The sequence below is a fragment of the Apostichopus japonicus genome, chromosome 11 (genome assembly GCF_037975245.1).
Source record: "Apostichopus japonicus isolate 1M-3 chromosome 11, ASM3797524v1, whole genome shotgun sequence".
Classification (NCBI taxonomy): domain Eukaryota; kingdom Metazoa; phylum Echinodermata; class Holothuroidea; order Aspidochirotida; family Stichopodidae; genus Apostichopus; species Apostichopus japonicus.
The window spans coordinates 24916063-24930022 of NC_092571.1; the positions used below are offsets into that span (position 1 = coordinate 24916063).

General features: G+C 37.1%; 1 protein-coding gene across 4 annotated transcripts in view; it reads left to right on the forward strand.

Annotated features, from left to right (window-relative positions):
• The window catches only part of LOC139975637 (uncharacterized), a 51427-nt gene extending 43508 nt beyond the window's left edge, over positions 1–7919 (forward strand). For all 4 annotated transcript variants that reach the window (XM_071983706.1, XM_071983707.1, XM_071983708.1 and 1 more), the window contains 2 exons: positions 90–264; positions 2269–7919. In XM_071983706.1, coding sequence (XP_071839807.1) covers positions 90–264; positions 2269–2466 — 373 coding nt within the window. In that variant the 3' untranslated portion in view covers positions 2467–7919. The remainder of the gene's footprint in view (positions 1–89; positions 265–2268) is intronic.
• Positions 7920–13960: the final 6041 nt, after the last annotated feature.

Consider the following 13960-nt stretch of genomic DNA (forward strand, 5'->3'; position numbering starts at 1 on the left):
GTAGTGAAAATTAATAAAAATTCTTCCATATTATTATCTTTTGAGTTTTACTTATAACGGTCTCTCTTTTCTGATGGAATTCCTTGCAGAGATATCGCATTTGAAATTTTAAGACAACAGGAGAAAGGTGCATTCATCGTCAGAGAGAGTAAGAGCCACACCGGTTGCTATGCAATATCTATCAAAGTGGACACCAACTTCAACGATTCCAGGATCGCTAATTATCTGGTCGTTAGAACGAAAAATGGCGGCTACACGATAAAGGTACGAAAGAATCAGACTGCTGTAGTTTATTAATTAAATTGTCGCCATTTTTGTGGTGTTTATAGACTTTGGACCGTATATACTTGGATCCTTTTCAGTAGCTTGACGAACGACTGAGTATTCAAATGGTGCTAAGAAATACTGTTTTCAGTCTACTGCCCTCTATTAAAAATACTTCTTGAGAAGTTGATTTTGATCAATTATTCAATCCTATAACTAAAGTAGTGTATTAGCTTTAGTCACTATGTAAAAGGTAGGGTGCTGAGGGGGCTTTTGTACTCTTCAGTTTCACACAATTAAGCACTGCTGGTCTAACTAGATACATCTCTGATGTTTGATATTTTCAGTCAGCCTTGCTGCAGGGGATTTTGCAGCTGGTGCAGCTTATCTTTCTGATACAGTGCCAATGAGTCAAGCTTTGTTGCAATAATTGATATTAAAATTGAAAATTTGATAATTTTTCTTGCAATTTGTGTTTTGAATGTGATTAATACTGAAAGGATGTTGAAAGAATTCTGGTTGAAAAAATGTTAAGAATCGAATAAAATCAATATTTTCCTTGCTCACTAATCAGCATTTGGTTAAAAAAGGTAATGCTCAGATTGATAAAAACCTACAACTCAACACAAAATGCAGGTCGTAAGTTATATCTGCATGTAAAGCATGGCAATGACAAATAAGTGAGCTGCCCTCTATTTCAAGAAAACTCTTAACTACCAAACCTCAAAACTTTTGCTGCTATTTACCATTTGCCAGTAGATAAAGAGAAAAGCATTAACATCACTGAGCCAGTAAACATTTAAAACTTAAACACTTGGAGAAAAAAACAGCTCACAATCATCGGTTGAAGGATCCGCATGATTTCCGTACCTAACATTAAGTCCCTTATTTACCGTTTTTATTACCAGAAAATATTATCCGGCTGCTGAAAAAGCCTTTATATTAAAACTTGTTTCATTTATGAGAGAAGTGAGAGCCAATTAGAATTTTAAAAAAACACTTGTTATTCTTAACAAGTGGCTAAAATCTTGCGAATTCTAGGCCTCTGTACTACCTGACTGCAGTATTTTATGATCTGTTTTAATATATGGATGGTTATGTTTAACTTGCATGTAAAACAGGTGTTTTATGCTTTTTCTCTAATGATTAATATATGTAGTGCCCTCTATGTCGATAAGAATCCTGCTACCCCCCACTTTAATAATTCATCCATTATATTTCACGAGTGAGAGAAATGTCAAGGTTGATTCCATGAAGGTAAAAGAAAGAAAGAAACAGATGCAGTGTTGTGTGAGTTTGATGAAAAGTGAGAATTGATCATCTTTCATAATGGGAATCATATTCTTGCACACTGATTTAAGAGATGAAGGCATCATTCCAGTACAGACCAATCTATTGGTTTTTACTGAATCATTCTGCTGTTTGTAATTAAAATCATTTAGGTGAAAGGACAGATAGAAAACTAAATTCATACAATCTCATTTTAGCCAAGCTATGGGTCTGCCTTCCAAAAGTTTATTCAACTTCCATATTTAGACAAAGACTCAGGTCCCTGTGGCCTACTGTATTCACAGTAAGGACACATTTCACTTCTTCACATGGGTGTCAAACACCTGTTGTCTAAACTCTAGATCCGTTATCAGAGACCTTTGTTGGCAGAAGATAAGGGGTTTTTCCTTTTTGTTTGTCAGTTTGCCTAAGATGACAAACTCTTAGCTGGTTGGATGATAAGGAAGCCAAACATATGACAATGCCGATGTAAATACAAGTTTACAATTGCCTCGGTAATGGCCAGGCTGTAATTTGATACTAGCACTGAGATACTATTTGATACAATATCTGTTTCTAGTTTGATGTAATTTTTAGCTCTAAGAGTGTTTATCTTTTCGTATAATTTAATATCTTCCCCATAGTTATCCGGTTTTGGAAATCATAGTAAATTATAGTTTATATTGAGCTCATATTCATAACCAATCATTTTACATATTTTTTCTCTCGTTCCAGGGATTTGGCAGAGACTTTCCAGACCTGCCCAGACTCGTCCATTATTACTCATTGCACAAGGAACAGCTCCCTTGTAAACTGGTCTTCTCCGGGACCAACCCGCTTTACAAGCAAGGGAGCAAACAGGGGGAAGAATCGGACGGAGAAGAAGATCCCGATTATAAAAAACTCACCGATTTTAGTTCCATGCTCTTGTGAGATGACCTTGTATAAAAGTCTAGCGGCTATCTACGACTTAAAAAAGAAGTATTTGGAACGAACGATTTAATAATCTGCAGGGTAAAGATTACGACATCTTGCCCGACATTGACAGCAGCCCAACCCAGCCCACATGTACCGAGCTCCTTCGACGAAGCATGCTGGAGGTTTATTCAGCCCTGACGCTAGGATCGGTGCACAATCTTTGACATTACGAAAGAAGAGCCTACTGTATATATTTGATAAAATAGAAATTTCACAAAAAATAGATGCCAAATCCGAAAAAAAGAAAAAAAAAATTGATACTTTGTAATAAAAAGCTGTACTTGTGAGTTTGATTTACATGCATATCTTCTTCATAGATATAGAAGACAACTTTTGGGGAGATAGAGGATAAGAGGGAAGGGGGAGGGGGAGGGTAGATTGTGTAAGAGGTGCGTTAGTAGTATATAGATTTACTCCAGAAGTACTGGTAAACCACAGTGGAACATTCCTGAGCAGCTGGCTACCTATGGGTAGATTCACATGCCTTTAAGGTTAGGGTGAATTTTTATAAAAATTCAACAGTGAGTTCTCAACCCACTCATTTGTACCAAATACTTCTTTTCTGTTTGAAAGTGGATTAAAACTCTTGTAATTTCTTCCTACATTTGACACCTGAATGTTCTCCGTGCCTTTCAATATTAACAAGCAGGTGTGTCTAGGTTTGGTACCATATGATAGCCTTAAAAACGCCTTATACACAGAACGAAATAAACAAATGTTTTTGATGCCCTATTGTCACTGAGAAGTTTCTAAACTTATTAAATATGAATAATGATTGTAATCTGTAATAAAAGTATCAAAATTTAAATTGAAATAATATTTGTTGTCAGTTTTCCAAAAAGGACTTTCACAGTGGTTAAAAAAAACTTTGAACCCTTTTCATTTACTCACAGAGATGTTTGAATTTAATTATTAAACTCCTTCTTGACCACCAGCCCCACCCCCCCCCCGTCAAGCCACCTCCCCCTGTGGGCCTTTAAAGTGTCTATAATTCCAATCAATGAGAGTTTCGTTTAAGTTTAAGTTTCCTTCGATGTCAATGGTTTCGGGTGGCAGAACTTTAAATCATCATTTTTCACATTTTGGTGATTATTTTTCTGGTTATAAGCAATTACAACTACATCTCATTGTCTTTAGAGTTGGTCTAGTTTCGTTTATTTAAATGAGTTTGGCAACTCGTTAGAAAGAAATAATAAAACTACGGCAGCTGCAAAATTCTGCCTGCAGCAAAGGCTGAGTCGATATCAAAGAATAGAGATTTGAACTCAACAGACCAGCAGTACTAGCTATTGTGTGAAACGGCAGAGTGTAAAAGATTATGTCCCTGGTGGCCTTGGCTGCGTGGTGCTGCTTGTAGTGGCGGAGTGTCCATACAGTCAGGGGGCGGATGCCCCCCATGACGGACTCAAATGGAATGCTGGCGCCCTTTTCAGCTATTTACCACTTTTTCCTATTCGCGATTATTGACTTCTATATTGCTCTCTCATCTACCTATTGACATTTGTCACATTTTGTTGGTGTAATTTTCTGACACCTATTTATTCTTCGTTGATCTACAATTTAGCAAGGCCTGGAAAGGTTCATTTTCGTCGATCTAGGGAGTATCTTTACTCAAAAAATTCTGTCACTCCACGCCAACCTGTGGTGGCGCTTCGCTTAGATAGTGTCGAAAGCGCCCCTACAGACCATTTTCGACCCCCTTGACCAATATCCAACCTGCCACTGGCTGCTTGTAGTGCCAAATTATTGGCTTGTGTTTCTGATTAATCCCTATGTGATTGGCTTGCAAATAGCTCCTATTTTCGTTGTTCTTTGAGCAAAGAAAGTTGTGAGAGGTTGGGGGGTGGGGGTGGGCAGGGGTTGTTTAAACAATTGCAATCCTAATTTTAAAGAATACTTGGTAAATTGTGGTCATGTCAAAGTGCTACTGCAATATCATCAAATACAAATTTATGTTTTACGTGGAGTTTGTGATGACGGGAGAGTTTTATTTTAAAGTTACCAATACATTTACATAGATTAAAAAATTGTGCTTTATCTGTTGTAAATAAAATTTTAAGAAGAAGATTGTCTAGTGAAGGTGCTTGGTGCTTGTTGAAAGAATTTAAAAGGAGTAGCAGGTGTATAAGAAATATTTACAATCGAAATGTATATTTTACGAATGGAAGTCTAGTCAACTTGTCTGCCGACACTCTTTGCGAAAAAATTAAATCTGTAAATAAAAATAGACAATGATAAATAATTTAAGGTATTTTGTAGTTTTGTGGGTGAAAGGCTTTGAGTTCCTTTTGATTTTCTGCAATTTGATATTTTGTAAAATAGGAATTTTCCTTATTTTTGTCCTTCTGTCTATAACTTTATATTTCTGTTGCAATTTTTGTGAAAAAGAAAAAAAGTTGGCAGAGTGTAGAATAAATTTCTGGAAGGTAAAAAGTGTTATTGTGAGTGAAGAATATAGTAACCGGTATTTGAAGGAAAGAAGAGTAATGGTTAAAGTCTTAGAAATTATGGACGGTGTTGTTGGTAGTTGAGTAATAAAGAAAGAAGCTTTCCATAAGGCATATGACCTTTATGAATATTCATATTGCAATGCAGTAAGTAGTTTTCATATTAATTTCTATATATTTGTGTGATTGGATAAAGTGAGGATCATAAAAAGCCGATGGGAAGAGAGGAAGAAAGGAATTACGGTTGTGGAAGAATTTTTGGTTAAAAACCTTTGGTCTGTAAATTAAAATCTGTTTCCTGAAGTGAACACTCAAAGGTACCTCTTCAGTGCAGAATATGTATGTTATCATCACTCTCTGTGTTTTTCTTTGATACAACCTAATTTGGGGCAAATATTATTTTGTAGAATTAAGTAGAAAATAAGAAGAAGACAGAATACTTTTTGAATACTTCTATCACTAGGATACAAAGTCAATTTTGATAGATGAGGTTGCCAAAGTTTTGATTATTAAAATCGATTACGTTTAATGAGATGATTCAATTTCACCTAGCAACCAAATGTTTGTGCCGTATGTAACCATGCAAGGTCGGTCTCGTGAATTACCTGGTGTTAATGGAATTAATCAAGGCATAAGAAACTGCAAGGGGATGTTTAGTAAGTAACATGTGCCTGTAAAGTACACATCTTTTTATCGGTATCAGTTAAATAATTATAATGAGCATATTGAATAAAATATGACAAGTCGTGTATTTAGTACTGTGTCTTATCAAGCACACTTCTACTGATATTTCTTTGACAGAAATATGAAATATTCGGGCATCAGAAAACTCATATATGATACCAAAGCGTATGCAACAACAGCTGCTTCTCTGTCAAGAATCTTTGATTCTATTCTTGACTATAAATTTAAATCCTTTACAGAGATTTACTTTTGGGGAATCATTCAACCAATATCACATCTTAAAGGCACTGAAGACTCACCCCAAACCTTGTGCCGCCCTGTGAAAAAGTTAACTTTCCGTTGCTTGCAAGTGACGTTTGTTTGTGTCTCTACAAAATGCAGACAGTAATGAAACATGATACCTTGTTATCTTTAGCTGGACCTGAGATGTCCATCGCTGTATCGTTTATATACTGTGTTGTGGGTATTGACCGCAGCTGTATACTGACTGTACACTAGTGTCTAATTACCGACGGTAGCAAGCTGTGTGCGTATTTTCTGGGATCGATGGTGGTGTCTAACACTTCTGCTACACCTCATTCTAAACTAGGTCAGATTACCGGCATTAGACATTTCTTTTTGTGCGAGTCTTCACACCCTTTAAAATGCTTTGCGAAGCAGTCAAAGTGCTATGCAAGATGCAAGAGATATGGCAGTGTTGTTTATCAATCCATGGGAACCGTAGTATTTTATAAGAGTTAAGAGCCTTCGAAACTGATAAACAAAACTTGAACACTACATTACTCCCTTTTACTTGGTCAAAATCTTTACTAATAAGTGCCTATGTGTGATTTTGCAAAATACATACTTTCTTTTGTGTAGATTATTGCTATGATAAAGTTTCCCTTTAAGGTTATTAAGCTTGTACACCTCCAAATAAGATAAAGATTGTATTTGTTTAAGGCATTATCTATGATGTCTCCTTATGGATAACTTGTGGAAGTTTAAAGGGTGACTCCTGAAAACAAAAGTGGGTATTAAAATGCAACCTGCATTGATACAAGTTGTTTGTATGGTATGTCACATATTAAAAGTTGTAGTGCCTGTCACTAGTCTTCCTTCTAAACACCGTCAGTCTGTTTATAATAATTCCACGAAACTTATCTACTTAAAACTTTGTAAACAAAACTTCTGTTTTTGTGACAGTATCTGGAAAGAGAGATTATTAAATATAGGGTTTTGTGAAATGTTAAGAATTGCAGTAATGTACAACAAACCTTGATATATATGCATAGGTTGTTGTTATGAAGGATTTTGTAGGTGCTTGAACTTATATTTAAAAATTTCAGCCTTGAAAATTTCATCATAATGTTTAGCCATGTTGCAAAATAATTTTGCTTTGATTGTTTCATTACAACTATCTATAATTAATGCAAATTTACCACAAAGTACAACAGACTATTATGTTTATAGAAGGAAAGCAGTTTCAGATCTTTTGAAGAAAGATCTAATGTCAAACATTTGATGTCTTTAGTATTTTGATACAATGATGAAAGACCATATTCTGATGAAGACCATATTCTTACACCCCCGGCCCCTCCCTCTTCCATGCAATATTTTCTCATGGGAGCAGCATGAGTTAAGGACAAACTCCTGTACATAAATCTCAGAAATGCTGTTGTAGATATGACAAATGTTTTAACAAACTTTTTCCAAAACATTTTATTGGTAGGCCTTACTTACTTAGTCTTCCAATAAGCTGCATTTAAAAAAAAAAAATTAAGATAAGTTTAAGTCTAGATAAGATTATTTTGTATGAATAATTCCCCTCTCCATATTCTGTTCCCCTTCCTCTCCCCCTCTTGCCCTCCCCCGTCCTTTTGACTTATCAGGTTTTATGAAAGCCATGTTGCCAAATGTTTGCACTATTGTAAAGAAAATACAGTCACTTATTATGTTTACTCTTCTCTCAGATTTTGTATCAATTTTGTGATTCTCGCTAAAATTTGGAGAACAAATATGAACATTGCTTATCTTATATGGTAAAATGGGGCTTGTCAAATTGTCATTAACACTTTTCATAGCCCTGTAGATTGTTGGTATGCTTATATCAGTTCAATGCAATAGCCAAAATTACCCCACCAATTCCGATTCTTGTTAACTATACTCTTCATTGCAACGTGTAGAAGTGAGAAATTTACGTACTCAGTTAATAAGATTTTAAGTGCTATGAAAGGTTTGGTAGAAGAGTGAAATGCAATGACTTAATGCTGTAATAAACGGAAAGAGAAGAAACTATTTCTTGGCCTTCTCCACTCTTTGTTTCTGCGGTTTCTAAATGTATACAAATCTTTATATACCTTTTATATGGAATGGCACTCGAAACTTTTACCTGCAGAAAGAATCAAAACTGAAAAGTTATGGCAGTCCTTATGGTGGCATACTCCTATTAGAGTCTATATCCATCTGCTCGATTGTTCTCCTTCGGGAAAAGTGCGAAAAAGCAGCAGGAAAACATCTTTTTTGACCTGTTATCAATCATGATCTAGTTTGTTATGGCTTGCATGTTGAAGAGCATGAATGGAAGTACAAGTGGTGAGAAAATTGGGTCAATTGAGGCAATTTTTGACTCCTTTAGGCCTCCCAGGAGCAGCGTAGGAAAATTGTTTACTACTGAGTAGAGAGGTTTGTTTACAAGTGACGAAAACTTCCGGCTCGGTTAGCAAAGAATCTGCGCGGTCATGGTACAGAAAATTGATGGTGCCATGAAAGGCCAACTTGTCAGCTATCCGGTGATGGGTAGCGTTTAACTAGTGAAAACTTCTATCTAGACTTAGACACCACATTACTTTTGTGATTTAGTGTGTAAGTCAATGGGGCTTTTAATGGGCGTATGCTACCTTATACCATGGTAAACTTTATTGCACTCACAGTCGTCCATGATTGTATGCAGTTCTCCCAGTTGACCTTGAGATGTTGCCAGAGCACCACTCGCTGGTGGACCGGTCATTCAGCCAGAATGGGCCGGTATTTTCACACGCGAATTACGACATTTCCTTCAACTGCATAGAAATGATCGAAATTTTGTTGGAATCCGTATAAATCGCACCACGTTACTAACATAAAGTACAACTTTATGCACTTCGGCATTCGTCGAAGGTATATGAACCATAACTTGATATGTGGATATATCTGTTGAAACTGCCCATTAACCCCCCCCCCCCCCACCCCACCCTATTTTTCTTTTGCACTTTTCTTGATGTATGTGCACAATCAGATGGTTCAATTTCATGTCATTATTTGTCGCCATGGTTACTACAGAAGACAAACGAAACTTCGGTTATGAAACTTTCTTAAACAATATTGTCAAAATTAAGACAGAAATAGAATAAAAAAACATCTTGCTGTCTTTTTTTCTTTCTGTATTCTGACAGGAAAACAATCTTCTAACAATTTTCTTCACGCTACGATGGTAAAAAACTTTAACCACGTGGCTAAATAGGAGATTACTCCCGTCCCCCTGTTCCGCGCCCCCCCCCCCTCACCCAAACTTTCTTTGGTTTGGTGAAGTGCATGTATTTGGGTAATTTCAGCTCGCCAATCTTCTCCTCCTGTCACCGCAACAGTCCATGACTGACCTATATATGTTCCAAAATCATTAACCATGACACAACATTATCGATAAGGTGTGAATATATTTTAATCATTCTTTGGTAACTAAGCATTTTTGTCCTCTTTATGAGTCAGCACAAAAATATACCCTTGCTTTTATCATTCTCGGGAAGTTGGATCTTTTATTCAATTTAAGCATCTCTGTTGACGCATTAACCGCAAAGAAAGAGTTATTAATTGTTTTGACAGTCACTTAAAGACATGGTGTTGACTCGTGTGACATTATATAGTCGAGTCTAACTAGGCGCTTAACTCCAAGAGGCACTGAAATGCCACGACAGGGTGCTGTAGTAAGAGGCTCAACTTGAGACGCAGAAATGGGGATGAAGAGGAGAAGTCGGTTGGTTTGGAAGGGGTCAGAGGTCATGACACTTACTTTTAGTGAGGGTCACATCTCCCCCAACCTCCACCCTATTCCCCGAAGAAATGTCCATGTATGCAAACTAGTAGATAGTATCCATTGTGTTTGGTTATCGTTACAAAGATTTTATATATATGTAGTTGGTTATACGGAGCTTCCGGGATCTTCGAGAACACGAAAATAGCTGACAAATCTGAAGCTTCCGCATCATGGAACACCACGGGTCGAATCACCTGCAGCTCTCTTTTCCCAGCCAATAATAGTTAATAATCCCCCCCCCCCCCCTCAAAAGCCAATATCCTATCCTCCTACGACTAACGGTACAGTCTGTACTATTACAAACAACAATCAGAACAAAACACAAAGTATAGCATATTTCACGGTAACTGTTGCAAGTTGTCGGTTTACTATGCTCTCCCTACTCCAAGGATTACCCCCCCCCACCCCCCAAATGGCTTCCGTTTAATTAAGAAAGGTTTGTCACCCATGGCGTAGGCAACAGACTGTAAATATCGTAATTACAAAAGGGTTCTCTTGGCGGTAGTGCCGTATTATGCTCTTTGATCAATTTCACCGAGCCATAATATAAGGTGATTGTTTATCGTTTTCCAACGAGTCAGAAATTTGATAAATTGAGGGACAAAATGTGAATGTTAAAGATATTTATTGACAGAAATAAAATACAAAACTGGAGCCAACTTAATCTGGATAAGACTCGGAGATGATTAAGAGTAAATATTCAATGGTAACATGGCGCGTGATCAATCTTTCGTTGCCAGACAACGGCAGACGACAACCTATTACACGAGACCCAAAAATAAGAACAAGAATCGCCGCGCCGTTAAATTAAAGAGAAAGTGTTCATTTCGCTTTCGTCTTTGCAACAATAACATGACACTGACTTTGATTAGCATACAAGTATGACATGATACATCAGCTTTGAAAAGACAATATTGCCTTTATTTTTGTATTTCAACGACCCGATTAATGTAAAGACAATATGTTTCAATAAGACGACTTTCTTTCGCTGAAAATGGTAATCAATGAAGACAATTTAACCATTCAAGACATTCTAATGAGAGGGGAAGGCGAAGACTTGGATGAGCCTCAGTCCACCCCACCTCACACGCATAGTTGTGACACTATGTGGAGTGTTAATGGAGTGTTAGCTCAGTGGTTAACGCCGGTGACTTCCAATCACAAGGTCCCCAGTCACTCCAAGATTAATGTATGTCGTCCATTTACAGAGTTGTTGACAATTGACAATTTATAATCATGGACGTTAAATATGAATCTAAGAGACTGACTTAGGTCAGCTTGCGGCTTTCATAAGCCATGAGGCTTCTTCGCGAGTTCCTGCTTGCAGGAGGATCTAAAATACATACTATTAAAGACCTCTGTATTATGTTATGTTATTAACGTATTTGTAACATGGTGCATGGCTGAAGTTACCCTGGCAACACAGACAGTCGCACTTTAAAGAATGCATGTCCGCGTGATTCCCGCTCGTTTGTTTGCTCAATGGTTATAGGTTAATTAGGCCTTCGCCATTAGCTGATAATATTTTTATGCAAGCTTCTGTTTTAGTTGATCTGTTTTATGTTTTGTTACAAAACGGTCGCAGATTATATCAGGCATGCGTCACTACCGAGCATTCCCTTCGCGAGTGCCAGTCCGTGGCAACCTGACCGAAGCAACTTCAATTTTCCCATTAGTCTACAGACCAGACAACCAATCATATGACAATCCTCCTTATCTGAAGGTTTTAATTTTCTATAAAAATAAAAATTAGAAAAGAGAGAAATAAACTTCTTAATTGCCTTTGTAAACACCTCGTACCTAGGACGATAACAACAGATGTGGTGATTTGCTTTTAGGATAGAAGTTCGCAACTAACATGTCCGTATTCTGTAACACAATGACAAAAAGTTTGCAAATGTTAATAACAAAAATTATGTGCGAGTTTTGTCACTTCTGTTACTGTGACGTGTCATTTAGCTTCTGATCTGAAGAAGATCCTGTTAGGATCGAAACGTCAGGCCCTCTTAATTTTACACATTCTCTTACACAGGCTCTTGAGAGTATGAGCAGCTTGCTAACAATTTTGTTTTATTTAAACATATAAATATATCAAACAACATTCAGTTGACATATTAGAGTATACAACTGTAGACTATACATCTACAAAAATGGATTTATTTCTTCATTTTTCACATATGAAAGATATATGTGTATGATTTCCTGGTTTTCCGTTGTTTATGCATTTATATGAGGACGATACCTGAAGCAACTGCCCCCTCCCACGCCACCCCCCCCCCCCCCGTTAAAAACACGCTGATGTTGTTCGATTCGGTGATGTTGTTTCGTGTACTATCACATTGGATCGTTAAACTAATGCAGGAATACTGGCTCATCATTAGAAATTGGTAATCAACTACGTTGAATGATCCTGATCAAGGGCGGCGGAAGCACTTTTAATCTGGGGGGCACCAAAGTCGAAGGGCACTTTGCAGAAATTCGATTGGATTGATGCAGCCTGATATTTAGTACCCTTTATAACTCTTATTGTATTATCTTATTTGCAAATACACATCACTCCATCAACGCCACCCCCCCACCCCCTCTCAAGGAAACAATGCATACTAGCACTGCAATATCTAATGTGCAAATTGGGAAACAAGGAAAAGGACAAAATGAGGTGAAATCATTATAAAGTCCAATTCCCTGCACACGCGATCGATACATGCATGAAAGCAAATGAAATATGTCAAAATACTGAAAGAAAAAAAAAATCCATGTGTTTTTCAATGGTTAAACTGATATTATTATGATATTATTATTGTAACGACTTTTTGAATAGTTATAACCAATTTGGAAGGGTTATAACACGGCAAATGATTGTATGTTATTGGCATGCGATGTAATAACCAACGCATGCCTATATGATATGCACATTAAGGTGTTGAACGCGCGCGTAGCGCGCGAAAAATTTTGATGATATTTTTCGGGCAAGTCGTTACAGCCCCTCCCCCCCCCCCAATCAAATTGGGCTCCTACGCCTGTGGTAGTAAACATTTAAAACTTCCCGAAATATTTCATTCGACGTGGGTTTCGCTTTGTAAACTCTTTTTTTATTTAGAAATTTTTATGTAGAAAAAGGGCACATTTTTAACCTGAGGAAAAGTGGGGGGGGCACGTGCCCCCTGTGCCCCCCCCCCCCCCGGTTTCGCCGCCCTTGATCCTGATGTAGGGTTTTTCAATTCCGGAGTGCGATTTGCTTCTTTTTTCTTCTTCTATACCGTCTAAGATTGAAACAGATGAAAGTGACTTTCAAACAATTCATGACTTAGAGAGAAATTCAGTCAAGCCTTGTAGTAAATGGAGTTATAACGCACGGGCAAGATTTTTTTTTGTATGTGTGTGTGAGCCTCATCTGTGAATGTTCAGTTCGAGTCATGAAACACAATTCCATTAGGAATCAACAACAATAATAACAACAACAATGAAGAGCGGGAAAACAAACGATCCGGCTATAGTAGCACCTCAAAAAAAAAATAATGTTAATAATGAAAATAAACTGAATAACTCATGATTTTGACCTCACTTAATTCCGAGAAAGGTTGATATGAAGATGGGCAAATGCGTGGATCAATGTACTTATTTGTTTACACGCCGAACTCTAATTTTGAAGTTAATCTTAATCTGAGTATTGCTTTTATTGGCCAATACTATTGGTATTTCAGGTAGAACAATAGGTAAGTGTTATTGTGCAAGTTATGATAACTTGCACAATAAAACTTACCTATAGTTCTACCTGAAATACCAGATTTAATTTGGGGGCAAACGCTGTCATTGACAGTACAGTGATTTACTTGCGTGTATCCTTTAACTATTACGCCGAACATATCCCTTCATGCTCCACGCGAACCTGTCGATAATACTTTGGTATGTTTGAAACTTACGTGAAAGTTCATTTTAAAAGTTTCTGGAGACAGCAAAAAAAAAAAAAAAAAAAAGTAGCTAATGAAACGCACAAATTTGTTTCTTAATCTCCTGGTTTAAGTAGACAAATGATTGTTTTCGACCTCAAAATTTTGTCCTTCACCTCTAGAGATAAAAAGTCAAACTGGTTTGTTTTCGAAAGTGACTTTGACAACGCAATAGCAACATTATCATCTTCGCAAGTATTACAATCGCTTCGCTTATTGGTCGAACAGCTTCGAACATGATTCTGATTGGCTACTATACGGAAATATTAAGCTCAAGACCAAAGCAGAGAGGTTTACGTACACCAGTTGCATGAAGA